Source organism: Scyliorhinus torazame, chromosome 3 (genome assembly GCF_047496885.1).
Source record: "Scyliorhinus torazame isolate Kashiwa2021f chromosome 3, sScyTor2.1, whole genome shotgun sequence".
NCBI classification, from domain to species: Eukaryota; Metazoa; Chordata; class Chondrichthyes; order Carcharhiniformes; family Scyliorhinidae; genus Scyliorhinus; species Scyliorhinus torazame.
In genome coordinates this window covers 42,352,740-42,366,700 of record NC_092709.1, presented here as the reverse complement: position 1 = coordinate 42,366,700, position 13,961 = coordinate 42,352,740, and the positions used below count along the sequence as shown (strand labels likewise).

The 13,961-nt window shown below is 52.1% G+C and overlaps 1 protein-coding gene across 1 annotated transcript in view; it reads right to left on the bottom strand.

Annotated features, from left to right (window-relative positions):
• Positions 1–11,543, bottom strand: part of LOC140408417 (cystine/glutamate transporter-like) — a 79,680-nt gene extending 68,137 nt beyond the window's left edge. Inside the window, exon 1 of the mRNA XM_072495574.1 lies at positions 11,392–11,543. Coding sequence (XP_072351675.1) covers positions 11,392–11,523 — 132 coding nt within the window. The 5' untranslated portion in view covers positions 11,524–11,543. The remainder of the gene's footprint in view (positions 1–11,391) is intronic.
• Between the last annotated feature and the right edge of the window lie 2,418 nt (positions 11,544–13,961).

Below are 13,961 nucleotides of genomic sequence, written 5' to 3'. Positions count from 1 at the left end.
CATCTCCACCTCGGCCCCGTTGATGCTGACAGGGGTGTGTACAGTACTTTGCTTCCTGAAGTCAATTACCAGCTCTTGCTGGCATTGAGGGAGAGATTGTTGTCGCTACACCACTCCACTAGGTTCTCTATATCCCTCCTGTATTCGGACTCATCGTTATTCGAGATCCAGCCCACTATGGTCGTATCGTCAGCAAACTTGTAGATGGAGTTGGAACCAAGTTTTGCCACACAGTCGTGTGTGTACAGGGAGTAGAGTAGGGGGCTAAGTACGCAGCCTTGCGGGGCGCCGGTGTTGAGGACTATTTTGGAGGAGGTGTTGTTGTTCATTCTTACTGATTGTGGTCTGTTGGTCAGAAAATCGAGAATCCAGTTGCAGAGTGCGGAGCCAAGTCCTAGGTTTTGGAGCTTTGATATGAGCTTGGCTGGGATTATGGTGTTGAAGGCGGAGCTGTAGTCAATAAATAGGAGTCTAATGTAGGAGTCCTTGTTTTCGAGATGCTCTAGGGATGAGTGTAGGGCCTGGGAAATGGTGACTGATGTGGACCGGTTGCAGCGGTATGCGAATTGCAGTGGATCAAGGCGTTCTGGGAGTATGGAGATGATGCGCTTCATGATCAACCTCTCGAAGCACTTCATTACGACTGAAGTCAGGGCCACTGGTCGGTAGTCATTGAGGCACGTTGCCTGGTTCTTCTTTGGTACCGGTATGATGGTGGTCTTCTTGAAGCAGGTGGGGACCTCGGAGTGGAGTAGGGACAGGTTAAAGATGTCCGTGAATACCTCTGCCAGCTGGTCCGCGCAGGCGCTGAGTGCACGACCAGGGATCCCGTCTGGGCCCGTCGCCTTCCGAGGGTTCACTTTCAGGAAGGCCAATCTGACTTCGGAAGCTGTGATGGTGGGTATGGGTGAATTATGGGCTGCTGGGGCACTCGCCAGCGGATTGTTGGTTGCCTGCTCGAACCGGGCATAGAATGCATTGAGTTCATCGGGGAGGGTTGCGCTGCTGCCAGTGATACTGTTCGGCTTCGCTTTGTAGCCCGTTATGTTGTTTAGTCCTTGCCACAACTGCCAAGAGTCTGTCTGTGACTCTAGCTTGGTTTGATATTCTCTCTTGGCATCTCGGATGGCTTTGCGGAGGTCATACCTGGATTTCTTGTTTTGGTCAGGGTCGTCTGCCTTGAACGCCTCAGATCTGTCCTTCAGTAGGGAGTCAATCTCGCGATTGAGCCATGGTTTCCGGTTGGGGAACGCACGTACTGCTTTCTTTGGCACGCAGTCGTCCACACATTTGCTGATGAAGTCTGTGACGGTGGTGGTATGCTCATTTAAGTTGGTCGCTGAGTTCTTACATATGGACCAGTCCACTGTCTCTAAGCAGTCACGTAAGAGCTCTTCTGTCTCCTCGGACCAGCACTGCACAAACTTGCACAACAGCTGTGAAGCAATTATGCGATCCACAATGCTACCGTGCTGCCCACATCACAGATGTTAACGGGATGAAAATTGGGTGGGCTTTCCAAAAGGGAGATCAGCTCTGCCATGTGGGTGGCTGAGGATGGAGAGACTTTTAATTCATTCTGCACACAGTCATGAATGAGTCTGGTAAAATGCTTTTAATTGAGGTAGTCTGCTGAAGTGCAAGCTCCAATTAAGAATAAACTTGTTCACACATTTGTAGAATGCTGCAGCAGGGAAAAGGACAATTATGCCCATTAACCCAGCCTTGGTGTTTACAAAGATATTTCCCTATACATGGCACTACAGGTATCACTGTAAGAATTCACTCAGTCGGCAAAGACTTTGGATTGCTAGAAACAAATCAGTAACTCAGCAGTGTGCTTCCTCCGATTGTGTTTTGACCTAACTCAGTCCCATGGGCTGGATTCTCCGTCGCCGAGATCCTCCGCCTTGCCAGCAGCGCACCCACCCCCTGCGGATTTGCCAACGGTGTGGGGTGCCCACAATGGGAAACCCCATTGGATGGAGAATCCCGCTGCCGAAGAGGGTGCGCCGCACCACAAAATGTGTGTGGCAGGACGGAGAATCCCCTCCCAATGTTTAAAAATGGTAAATTCTCATAATAATTTTCAATTTAGTTTTGGGAGAGAGTAAAAGTGAATGTGTAAGGAAGGCATGAATGTAAGCGAGCAAAGCAATGAGAGTGTGAGTGGGACTGAGAGGGAGCGTAAGTGATATAAAAGTGAAACGAGAAAGAGAGTTACAAATCGAAGGGTGTCAACTGATAGAAAAAGTGATAGAAAAAGTAAACCTCGCACCAAAACAGTTCCCAGTGCAAAGGCCTACCCACAAGTTATATTTGGACAGAGTACTCCAACTATGGCCTACTTACTGCCTCGATGTGCAAAACCGAAGTAGAGATCATCAATTAGATAGAGAAGTGAGTGAGCTGGAGATGGAGGTTGGAGCATCCAGGGGTCACTCTGGTCTCACCTCCGTCCCGTGGAGTAGACTGGGGGCCACTGAGCACCCTGAGGGAGGAGGAAGTGATGGGGCCATGCCGGTGCCTCCCGGAACACCTTGGCGCTTCTAAATCCCCCCCCCCCCACCTGACACTGCCGCACCTGATGGGCAGCAGGCAGAACAGGGTGACACCTCGTCACCTGCGACACCTGAAAGACAGCCGGGCCCATCCAGGTCCAGGCCCTCCAGAGAACAGCCACCAAAGGCATCTTGGGCCAGATGGCGATATACGCTGCAGGCCGTCTCCGCATCTGATGTGCTGTCTGGGGTCATACCCAGAAGGAGAGTTAGAGCATGTAAGATGAGAAAGTTTGAGATCAATTAAGTTGGCACGGGTGCAGCACATGGGTTAGAGGTATGGGTCAGGGCACAACAATGTATGTAGTCATGATTAAACACCTTTTCACCATTCCAACCTGCCTCAATCCTTTGTCTGAAGGATGTGAGGGATGGTCTGGGCTGGGTATAGAGGGAGTGCTGGGTGGCGGGTGGGGGAGGATGGCGTTGTGGGTATTGCAGGATGGTACGAGGCAATGTCCCGAGGACACTTGAATGTTCCACCTGAGGTCACCCTCAGAGGTGGCAGGGAATGAGGCCAGAAGTGAGGCTGCCTTGTAGGACAGCTTACCCAGTGAGTGACCCGTCACCGCATACCATCTCCATAACACCATCAACCCCCCCCCACCTCCACCACAACCCCAAAGAATATATGGGCCCATTAGATGGAAAACTCAACAAACATGCAGGGGTCACCCAGGTGGACAGTGGAATGTGATCCTGAAAACAGGGGCCAGACTTTGTCAAACGATGAGGAACACCAGAGCTCGTTTCACAGCGAGTCGTCATCAACCTCCGTCCCGTGGACAAGACCTGCTGATACTGCCTGCCCAGGGCCAACACTTGCACTCTTGTGCTGATGCTGGTAGGACCCTCTGAGGGGGTGGGGGAGCTGGGGTGGTGGGATGGAGTGAAGCAGAAACTCAAGCGGGAGAATCTAGCTAAGAAGGTCGTGCAGTGCTGGTCCGAGGATACAGAAGAGCTCTTACGTGACTGCTTAGAGACAGTGGACTGGTCCATATTTAAGAACTCAGCGACCAACTTGAATGAGTATGCCGCCACCGTCACAGACTTCATCAGCAAATGTGTGGACGACTGCGTACCAAAGAAAGCAGTACGTACGTTCCCCAACCGGAAACCATGGCTCAATCGTGAGATTGACTCCCTACTGAAGGACAGATCTGAGGCGTTCAAGTCAGACGACCCTGACCTATACAAGAAATCCAGGTACGACCTCTGCAAAGTCATCCGAGGTGCCAAGAGAGAATATCAAACCAAGCTAGAGTCACAGACAGACTCTCGGCGGTTGTGGCAAGGCCGGAACAACATAACGGGCTATAAAGCGAAGCAGAGCAGTATCTCCGGCAGCAGCGCACCTCTCCCCGATGAACTCAATGCATTCTATGCTCGGTTCGAGCAGGTAACCAACAATCCACTGTCGAGTGCCCCAGCAGCCCATAACTCACCCATACCCACCATCACAGCTCCTCCTCGGCCTGTTGGACAGCCGGCACTCGAGCCTCACCGGCAGGTCCCTTTTTTTCTGGGGCAGAGTCCTCTTGTGCAGGCTCCTCCCCGAGCAGGCCCAGCCCCTCTGGCCTCCGTGTGTCTGCGGCCAGGTAGATAGCAGGCATTCCTGTCTGTACTCCGCAGTTCATTCTCTGGCAGGGGGTAAAGAGAAGTCTTGTTAGCAAGATGAGTATTCTCTTACCCATCCAGACCCAACAGACTACATGGTGACCCTGAGTTGCACTTCAGCTCTGCCCTCCACATGCTGCACCCCCCCCTATCCCGCCCCCGATATTTTGCCTTCCACACTGCACCCCTGTCCGCATCAGTGATTGACAGCGGGCCTGTGATGTGGGGAGCCTCTTTTCTCACCACTCGCACCTGCCAACAGGAAGGCTGCCCTAACCAGGCTCTGTGACCCCTGTGCTGTTTCCCCAGTGGGCTCTACTATGGGTGTCCTCATTGGGTGAACTGTGTGTTATCCCGCCAGCAGGGTGGCACCTGGTGGTGAGGTGGAGAAGGTCACCGTGTACCACCAATCACCACCATGCTTGGAGGCTAATGTATGGGCAGGTCCTACAGCTGGGGGTGAGCGAGGGAAGTGTGCTTCTGCTTGGAGCACAGCTGCAGTGTGATATAGGTCCTGTGTGTGACAGCCTGTCCGGGGGCAGGATGGATCGGAGCAGGGTCACAGTGATAGTAGCTAATAGTATTACTGGTGAGGCCTCTGCCCTGAGACCGGCAGTGTGCCAGGGAGGGTGCCAAAGGCCACGGTGCAGGTGCCCTTTGTTTGGGATGAGCTTTGCTATTCCCCTGCTTTCCTGCAGAGGGGCTGTGCTTCTGATGAGTGCACTGAGGAGCGGCAGCACCCATTGATAGGTCAGCTGGGGTCTGAGGGTTTCCAGAGGGGTGGCCTGGATGGGTTCCCAAATGACCAGAGGCTCTGTGAACATTTACAGGACACAGTGAGCAGAGGGAGCAGTCAGCAGAGTGAGCAGCCAGGGGCCTGTAGCTTGTACCAAATGGGTGCGTTTAAAATAAATACTGCAGCAATGGCGGTCTGAGCTAGTCCACCCCGACCCCAAGGAGGGACATAAATCCACGGAGCTGTCACTTCCCGCTACTCCCCCTGGCCCCCCCCCCCCCCCCCCCAGCCACCGCTACAATTTTAAAGTTTTTGAAACTTTGCTTACCTTCTCTCTCCCCCTCAGCAGCAATGGCACCCAGTCCACGTTTGTGACTGCGTGTGACTTCCACCTGAGTGGGGTTGAGTATTGCGGAGGCAGGGAGCATATTGGGTCAAACATGCTAAATTAATGTAAATGCCGGCCCCCCCTCCACTGGCACGGGGCGCAAACCTCATTTTCACCAGCAGGGTGGGCCGGAGTGTGGCTCCCAAATCAGGTTCGTGCATGAACCTCTATTTGGACAGACGCCCAATCGTAGTTCGCATTTCTGGCCTCGCCGGAGGCGGTTCAGAGAAGGTTCATTAGGATGATCTCCAGTATGGAGGGATTGTTTTCTGAGCAAAGGTTAAGCACGTTGGGACTCTACTCATTGGAATTTAAAAGAATGAGAGGTGATCTCATTGAAACATATAAGCTTCTTAAGGGGTAAATGCTGAGAGGGTGTTTCCCTCATGGGAGACTGTAAGACCAGAGGGTGTAGTCTCAGAATAAAGTGGTGCCAATTTAAAACTGAGATGATGAGGAATTTCGGGCGGGATTCCCTGATACTGAGGCTAAGTGTTGACATCGTCGATAACGCCGTCGCGTTTCTCAGCTGCGTCAACGTGGCCTCAGGATCAGCAATTCTGGCCTCTACAGGGGGCCAGCACGACACTGGAGCGCCCCACGCCGCTCCAGCTGCTGATCCCGGCATCAACTGGGTGCCACGTTATCCGTGCATCCACAGTGGCAGCTCCCTTCTCCGCGCCGGCCGCGACGCAACATGGCACAGGCCTAAAGGATGGGCCCCGATCGAGTGCCAAGCCACAACAGAGGCCCCCTCCCGGGGTCGAGGCCCTGCTGGCTGAGACCAGATTAGAACGGCGCCGGCAGGACTCGGGCATTTTGTTACGGCCGTTCAACCCATCCCGGGCTGAGAATTGGCAGGGGGGCTGCGTAGAACGGCCCCCGATCAGTGCCGTGCCGACCATGCTGGTACCAATGGCGCCGACTTTCCACTCTGTGGAGAATCGCGCTCTGGCGTCGGGGCAGCGTGGCGCAATTCACGCCGGTCTCGGCAATTCTCCAGACCAGTCCCGGGCGGATAGAATCCCATCCTTCTTTTCTCAGTCAGTTGTGTGTCTTTGGAACTCTTTACCACAGAGCTTGGTCAGGATTCTCCACTGGCGGGATTCTCCGTTGCGCCGGCAGCGCACCCATGCCCGGGAATTTCCCTATGGCGTGGGGCTGCCCAAAATGGGAAACCCCATTAGCTGGCTGGCGGGACGGAAAATCCCACTGCTGGCGGGGGTGGGCAGAAAATTGGTGCAGCGGGCAGAGAATCCCGCCCCTAGTGTATACTTGAGGCTTAGCCAGATAGATTCTTGATCAGAACAGGAATCAAGGATTATGGGGAAAGGGCACGAGAGTGTGCGTGAGAAATTTTGGATCAACCACGATGTGATTGAGTGGCAGAGCAGGCTCGAGGTGCCGAACGGTCTACCCCTGCTCCTATTTCGTATGGCCTTAGTAGGACAAAGAGTGAGATCTGGCAAGCATGAATGATAAAGGCTGGGATTCTCCCCTACCCGGCGGGGCGGGGGGTCCCGGCGGGATGGAGTTGCAGGAACTGCTTCGGCGTCCCGCACCTTTAGGGGCCAAGCCCTCACCTTGAGGGGCTAGGCCCGCGCCAGAGTGGTTGGCGCGCCGCCGGCCGGTGGGAAAGGTTTTTGGCGCCACACCAACCAGAGCCAAAGGGACTCCACTGGCCGGCGGAAGTCAGCGGCTGCTGACGTCATCCCCGCGTATGCGCAAGGGTTGGTCACTTCCGCATCGGCCATCGCGGAGGCTATGGCTGAGGCGGAAGGAAAAGATTGCCCACACGGCACAGGCCCGCCCGCGGATCGGTGGGCCCCGATCGCCGGCTAGGCCACCCTGGGAGCACCCCCGGGGCCAGATCGCCCCGTGCCCCTCCCAGGACCCCAGAGCCCGCCCTCGCCGCCAGTCCCGCCGGTAAGGTAGGTGGTTTGACTCACGCCGGCGGGACTGGCATGACAGCAGCAGGACTTCAGCCCATCGCGGGCCGGAGAATCGCTGGGGGCAGGCCCGCCGGCCGGCGCGATTCCCGCCCCTGCCGAATTTTCGGTGCCGGAGAATTTGGCAGCCGGCGGGGGCGGGATTCACGCCGCCCCCTGGCGATTCTCCGACCCGGCGTGGGGGGGTCGGAGAATCCCGCCCAAAAGTGTGAGAGTGTGAGGAAACTGGAGGCGGAAGGGATGTAAACGAGACCGAAGTGTCCCAGGATTCCTGTGCTGGTCTGAGTGAGCATGGATTTTAGGGAAACGTTCAGCCCGCCATCCCTGACCCTATTGGAAATCACGAGGCCCTGATAATTAACACCTTGTGTATTTGTCCACCTCATTTCCACCGCAACAGGAACATCTGCCTCAACTGTTGGCGAAAGGAAGGATTCGCTGCAGCACTTTGCGGCAATGTTCAAGATGCTGCAGTGCTCAATGCAGGAGGTGGCAAATGGATTGAAAAGCTTGTCTTTGCTCCCTTGTTTTTGGCATTTCAAATGACTGCGCTCCATTGCATTGTTTCATCCAGTACAATCATTGATTTAGTTCAATCTCCTATGGCTGTAGCAATGTTGGGAGCCACGGAGTCATATTATCAGCATACTTCCATCTATGCAAGATGGTGGGTAAATATTCAGCAAATCCATTGGCAATGGGCTGGTTTCCAATAGCCCTCAAATGTACAACAACATGTAATGGGGCTGGATAGAGGTGGAATCCTGTTATATCTGGAATCTGTCCCTAATTTCAGCCTGCGAACAGCCTGTTTCCACGACACTGCCCTTGCTCCGAGTGATTTTGAGCCTGAGGCAGACAGCTGTCCTGTGATGGAATGACTTGTCGACATTTTTATTTTTCTCACTTGTTTCCCCTCACAATTTAACACACGATGTGGAGATGCCGGCGTTGGACTGGGGTGAGCACTGCCTGGGACGAATGTTCCCTTCCAGTCGGGGAACACTTCAGCAGTCAAGGGCATTCAGCCTCTGATCTCCGGGTAAGCGTTCTCCAAGGCGGCCTTCAGGACGCGCGACAACGCAGAATCGCCGAGCAGAAGCTTATAGCCAAGTTCCGCACACATGAGTGCGGCCTCAACCGGGACCTGGGATTCATTCGCATTACATTCATCCCCCACCATCTGGCCTGCGAAATCCTACCAACTGTCCTGGCTTGAGACAATTCACATCTCTTTAACCTGGGGTTACCCCATCTCTGGATCTGTAAAGATTTAATCACGGGCTAATGGTAGCATTCCAAGCATTGTCTGGCATCTTTGAATTTGTCTATATATATGTTTCTGGAACATACCTCTTCATTCACCTGAGGAAGGAGCAGCGCTCCGAAAGCTAGTGACATCGAAACAAACCTGATGGACTTTAACCCGGTGTTGTAAGACTTCGTACTGAATTTAACACACAGTCTTAGCTGAGAGTGTACTGGCATTGTAATACCACCCTCCATGCGTTAGGGAGTACAGTAGAAAAAAGTGTCCAGAATGCATGGCAGAGTAAAAGAATGAGTTTGACTGAAGACACTAATAAATGTTATGGGTCAGGAAAGACCAGGGCCTCATGCTAATGTTGCTCTCGTGGTTTATGATGTCATGTGGACCGATCGGCACATTTCTGCCTTGCATTATATTCCTAGCGGTCTGATATTCCAGATTCATAAACAGCGTGAGGTAGCACCAGTTAAATCAACTCGGACATTTATCATTTTAACATAATCTGAATGAAGCCTTTGTCAGATTGCTGCTGAACTCAGAATTGGCGGGCAAGGGTCAAGAATGAAAAATGTAAATCGAGTGACATTTGGATTTAAGAAAAGCATGGATTCCAAGTAATGTAATCAGGCAAATTGGTCCTGTGCTGGGTGTGTGTGTGTGGGGGGATATGTTTTCCTCCGATCACTGCCAGACTTGAGTCTGTGCAAAATGTGTGGCTCCAGATGAATACAGTTTTTGTTCAGTGGATGACAGATTAATCCAATAATGCTGCCACGGAGTCTTACTTAGGGGTCTGTTACGAATGAGGCTGGCATGGTTCATGGATACCAGGTTACAACCACCTTCCGTGATCAGCATTTGTGTGCTCTTTTAAAAAAAACTTTTTCCAAATGTAGTTGTTCTCCATTTAGTTCCTAGCAGTGGGTTGACCATTTTCACCTCTTGCCCTTATAATTCCTTGTTTTAAACAAAGGTAATGTGTAACTAGAGATGATGAATGTTTGCTTTTCCCTTTAAAAAAACAACTCCTGTTGATCTTTTTCATCAGCCTAAATAAATGAAATCAATAATAACTAATTAATCAAACCAACTCTTCTCTGTCGGCAGGCTCGTTCCTGAAAAATCTCAGTGAGTTACACTCATGGCAGGAAAAGCAATCTGCGTAATTTATTGGACTGAGCAAAAAGCTAACGTGCAGATAAAATGAATAAATAAGCATAAATACATAATGCAATGCAATATGTAGTGTTATTATTTTTAATGCTCTATAGTTGAATATGATTTTTAAGATTCTGCCTTTACTGGTGAGAAGTCGTAGGATGATAATGACAGTAATTACCACAGTTTAAGCCATGGCCTAATGCTGTTTGTAAAATTTGCTGTTGTCTGCTCTTTTTAACTGTTAACCCTTTCATTGCCTCACTGAGTGCTGCTGCTGCTGGATTTTTCTTCAATATTTGACGCATACAAGCACAACAATATTTAATGCGTGGCACAAACTGGTTAATTTGTAGATTCTTGACTATTGATACGCAAAAGACAAAATGGCCTTTCAAACTGGATGACAGCTCAATAGCAAGGAGGGAGAAATGTTAATCTTGAAGTACATTTTTACCATTAGAAAAGGGTTTTAAAAAAACATTACATTTGGTTGACAATAAAGGAATTCAAGTAAAAAGCATAAGGTTAAGACAGCAAGGGAGAACGTGCGACAAATAACAGTAAGAACCAGGTCATCAAGAAGTTATTTTATTTGTTATGGAGTAATACAGGCTCCCCAGTTGTGAATAATTTAGTTATTGTGATTTTAGTTTTTATCATTGGATCGGAATACATGAGATAAAAACATACAGACCAGTTTGGTTTAGCAATATGATTTGTTGCTATGGCTACGGTAGTAATCTGCCACTCTTTTTTTTGTTCCAGGTGAACAAGGATGTAGTCATAAATGGGTTTTGTTACTTTTAACCTCCCAAGTCAGCTTCATATATCGGATGCAGTTTGCTAAGTTTAAAAAGGTAAAGTTTATAAATGTGTCCACGTTGAACAAGGCAACCTTTCTACGTACAAAATAGCGAGGCTGCAGAAGTGATGAAAATAACTGGGGCACTGGCCTGAAAAGTGCGGTGTGATATTGGACCCACAGAGACTCTTGGGTTTTGATGAGGTACGTGCATTAACTGTGGCAAGAATTAGATTACAACACGTCACATCCGTGTAATTCGGTTTGGAGAGTGAGGAAAGGCGACCGTATCTCCTGCTGGTGACCATTTGTGGACACTGGGGTATCTAATGATACAAAATTCTTGGATTTTTCCATGAAGATATTCACTTGGGCGAGGTACTGGAAGTTGACCAGGACGAATCCAACCATACTCCAACATTAAATTAACACTTCCATATGAGGAAGGAAAAAAAGGATAAAGCTGGGGGAAAAAAAATAATGGGCGGGATTTTCTGCACCCCCTCCCACCCACAGTGGGGGAGGCAGCCCACCATTGGCTGGCGGCGAGATTGTCCAGTCCCACCATTGTCAATGGGGTTTCCCATCCTTCACAAGATTCCGCTGGCAGGAACGCATGGAAAATCCTGCCCATTGAAACCACACTGAGACTGGGAATGAATTTAAACCCTCAGTGTTATTTGATTGGAATCATGAAAAAAAGGTACAGCAGCGAATGAGTATATTTTCAGCAACAGTGTTCCATTTTGATGTTTGAGGAGAATTAAACAGGAATGCTTCATAGTAATACACATCATCAACGTACTGAGCCAACAAGGGACAAGAAATGCACAGCGTCCCAGTACTCATCTTTCCAAATTGAATTGGCCAGCGCCAGGCTACAGTACAGACCTGCAGTGAACATTACCTTAAATGGACGTGGCATGTCCGGACGCTTGTACCGCAAGTATATCAGACCAAATACTGCCAGTCCAATGAAGAGCCATCGGGCAAAGCTCAAGAAGTTCAATAGACTGTAAATATCGCTCATAAACAGCATGAAGATAGTTAATGGGTACTGCAAAAGATGGAAGTTTAAACAAATGAAAGACTGGAACAGAATCAGCAGGATTTAGCAGGATGAGGTAAGACAAAATATTGTATTAGCGTAATAATAATAGTTTATTGTCACAAGTAGGCTTCAATGAAGTTACTGTGAAAAGCCCCTAGTCACCACATTCCGTCGCCTGTTCGGGGAGGCCGGTACGGGAATTGAACCCACGCTGCTGCCTTGTTCTGCATTACAAGTCAGCTATTTAGCCCACTGTGCTAAACCGGCCACGTGTTAGCTGTCGAGATATTGCTCCAGTCTTAATCTCATTGTCCTTGCACATATTAAAGATCTGAAATGCTCAAGGGTAATAGAACCAACAGAAGATAAGTGAAGTATATCCTTAGTTTGTAGAACGTCAAGTGTCAAGATTTTATTGTGCAGACTGAGACAGGAGTACTCAAAGGTAGAATGAATCCACCAGCATCTACTTGTGAAGCCGCAGATTTAAGGATGATATTCCACCTGTTAATAAGTATCTTCTCCTCTTATCTATCTTGAGTCTTCCATTATTGAAGAGTCAGTTTAAAGAATGCCTGCTCCCAGGGGACGGGGCTACCCAATGTGAATTGTATTCCTATTATGCAACCAGTGGTCATTAGGAACATAGGCCAGAATTTCATGCTCCCCTGCTGGCCGGATTATTTATAAAAAGGGGGGAGGGTGCGTAGTGTTAACTGAAGGAACAGGACTTTCAGCCCACCCCGACCTTTCAGCAATTTGATGCTGGGCGGGCAAGCCCTCGGCCCACCCTTGTCCCAGTGAAAATTAATGGGATTAGATCTTGGGCAACACAAATAGGTAGCACCCCTATCAGAAGCCCGCTGCTGACCTTGGGCTCCCCCACCCCCCTCCACATGGGCCTTTCCTCCAAAACCTCAAATGCCTACTTTCTAACCCCCCCCCCCAGGTATTGCTATCCACTCCCTGGAATTAGACTATAACATGTTGAAGAAATTCCTCTTCTGTCCATTGCAGTGCCTGTTGTATGACATGGCTGGGGGGGGGGGGGGGGGGGGGGGGGGGGGGGAGCGGGGGGGGGGGGGTATATCAGAGTCAGCAGGGATGTATTCCAGGGACACAGATGATGGGAAGAGAATTCCCGCTTTCCAAAATATTCAACAAATAAGAACATTTGGATGAGGTATAGGCATTCACCCCCTTGATCTTGCTCTGCCATTCACTTAGATCATTATGCAACTCCAAGCAGAGACCAGCAGCTCTTCTGTATTCAGCAGCTCCATTGGGAAGACCGTGGCTGCTGCTGGTACAACACCCACTGAGGCCTTAGACGACCGAGCGGACCAAGCTCAGGGGCGTCATTCTCCGACCCCCCGCCGGGTCGGAGAATGGCCGTTGCCGCCGTGAATCCCGCCCCCGCCGAAGTCTCCGAAGGGAGAAAAGTCGGCGGGGCGTTAATGGCGCCGCTGCCGCGGAGAATGTCACGGGTCTGCGCAAGGCAGCCGATTTTCGGCCTGCCGATATTCTCCCTTCCGGATGGGCCGAAGTCCCGTCGACGTGATGACCGTTCACGTCGACGTGAATCAAACCTCCTTTTCATCGGCGTGACCCGGTGCTCCAGGCTCACGCCGACCAGCGAGGAGGTGAGTGACGGCCTGGGGGTTGGCTCTGGGCAGGAAATGGCGTGGCCGCAGACTGATTGCGTGAGGAGAGGTGTGTCTCGGCTTGTGTGTGTGTGTGTGTGCGGCGAGGGGGGGGGGGTGGGGGGGGGAGAGGGGGGGTGGGTGGTTAGAGTAGGCTGGGCTCCAGGGGAGTGCCGGGAGGGGGTCCGTGCTGGGGTGGAGGTTGGGGGGGGGGTCCGTGCCAGGGTGGAGGTTGGGGGTTGGGGAGGGGGTCCGTGCTGGGGTGGAGGTTGGGGATTGGGGAGGGGGTCCGTGCCGGGGTGGAGGTTGGGGGGGGGGGATCCGTGCCGGGGTGGAGGTTGGGGGGGGGGGGTCCGTGCCGGGGTGGAGGTTGGGGGTTGGGGAGGGGGGTCCGTGCCGGGGTGGAGGTTGGGGAGGGGGTCCGTGCCGGGGTGGAGGTTGGGGGTTGGGGGGGGGTCCGTGCTGGGGTGGAGGTTGGAGAGGGGGTCCGTGCCGGGGTGGAGGTTGGGGGGGGGGTCCGTGCCGGGGTGGAGGTTGGGGAGGGGGTCCGTGCCGGGGTGGAGGTTGGGGGGGGGGGGTCCGTGCCGGGGTGGAGGTTGGGGGGGGGGGTCCGTGCCGGGGTGGAGGTTGGGGGTTGGGGAGGGGGTCCGTGCCGGGGTGGAGGTTGGGGAGGGGGTCCGGCCGGGGTGGAGGTTGGGGGGGGGGGGGTCCGTGCCGGGGTGGAGGTTGGGGGTTGGGGAGGGGGTCCGTGCCGGGGTGGAGGTTGGGGAGGGGGTCCGTGCC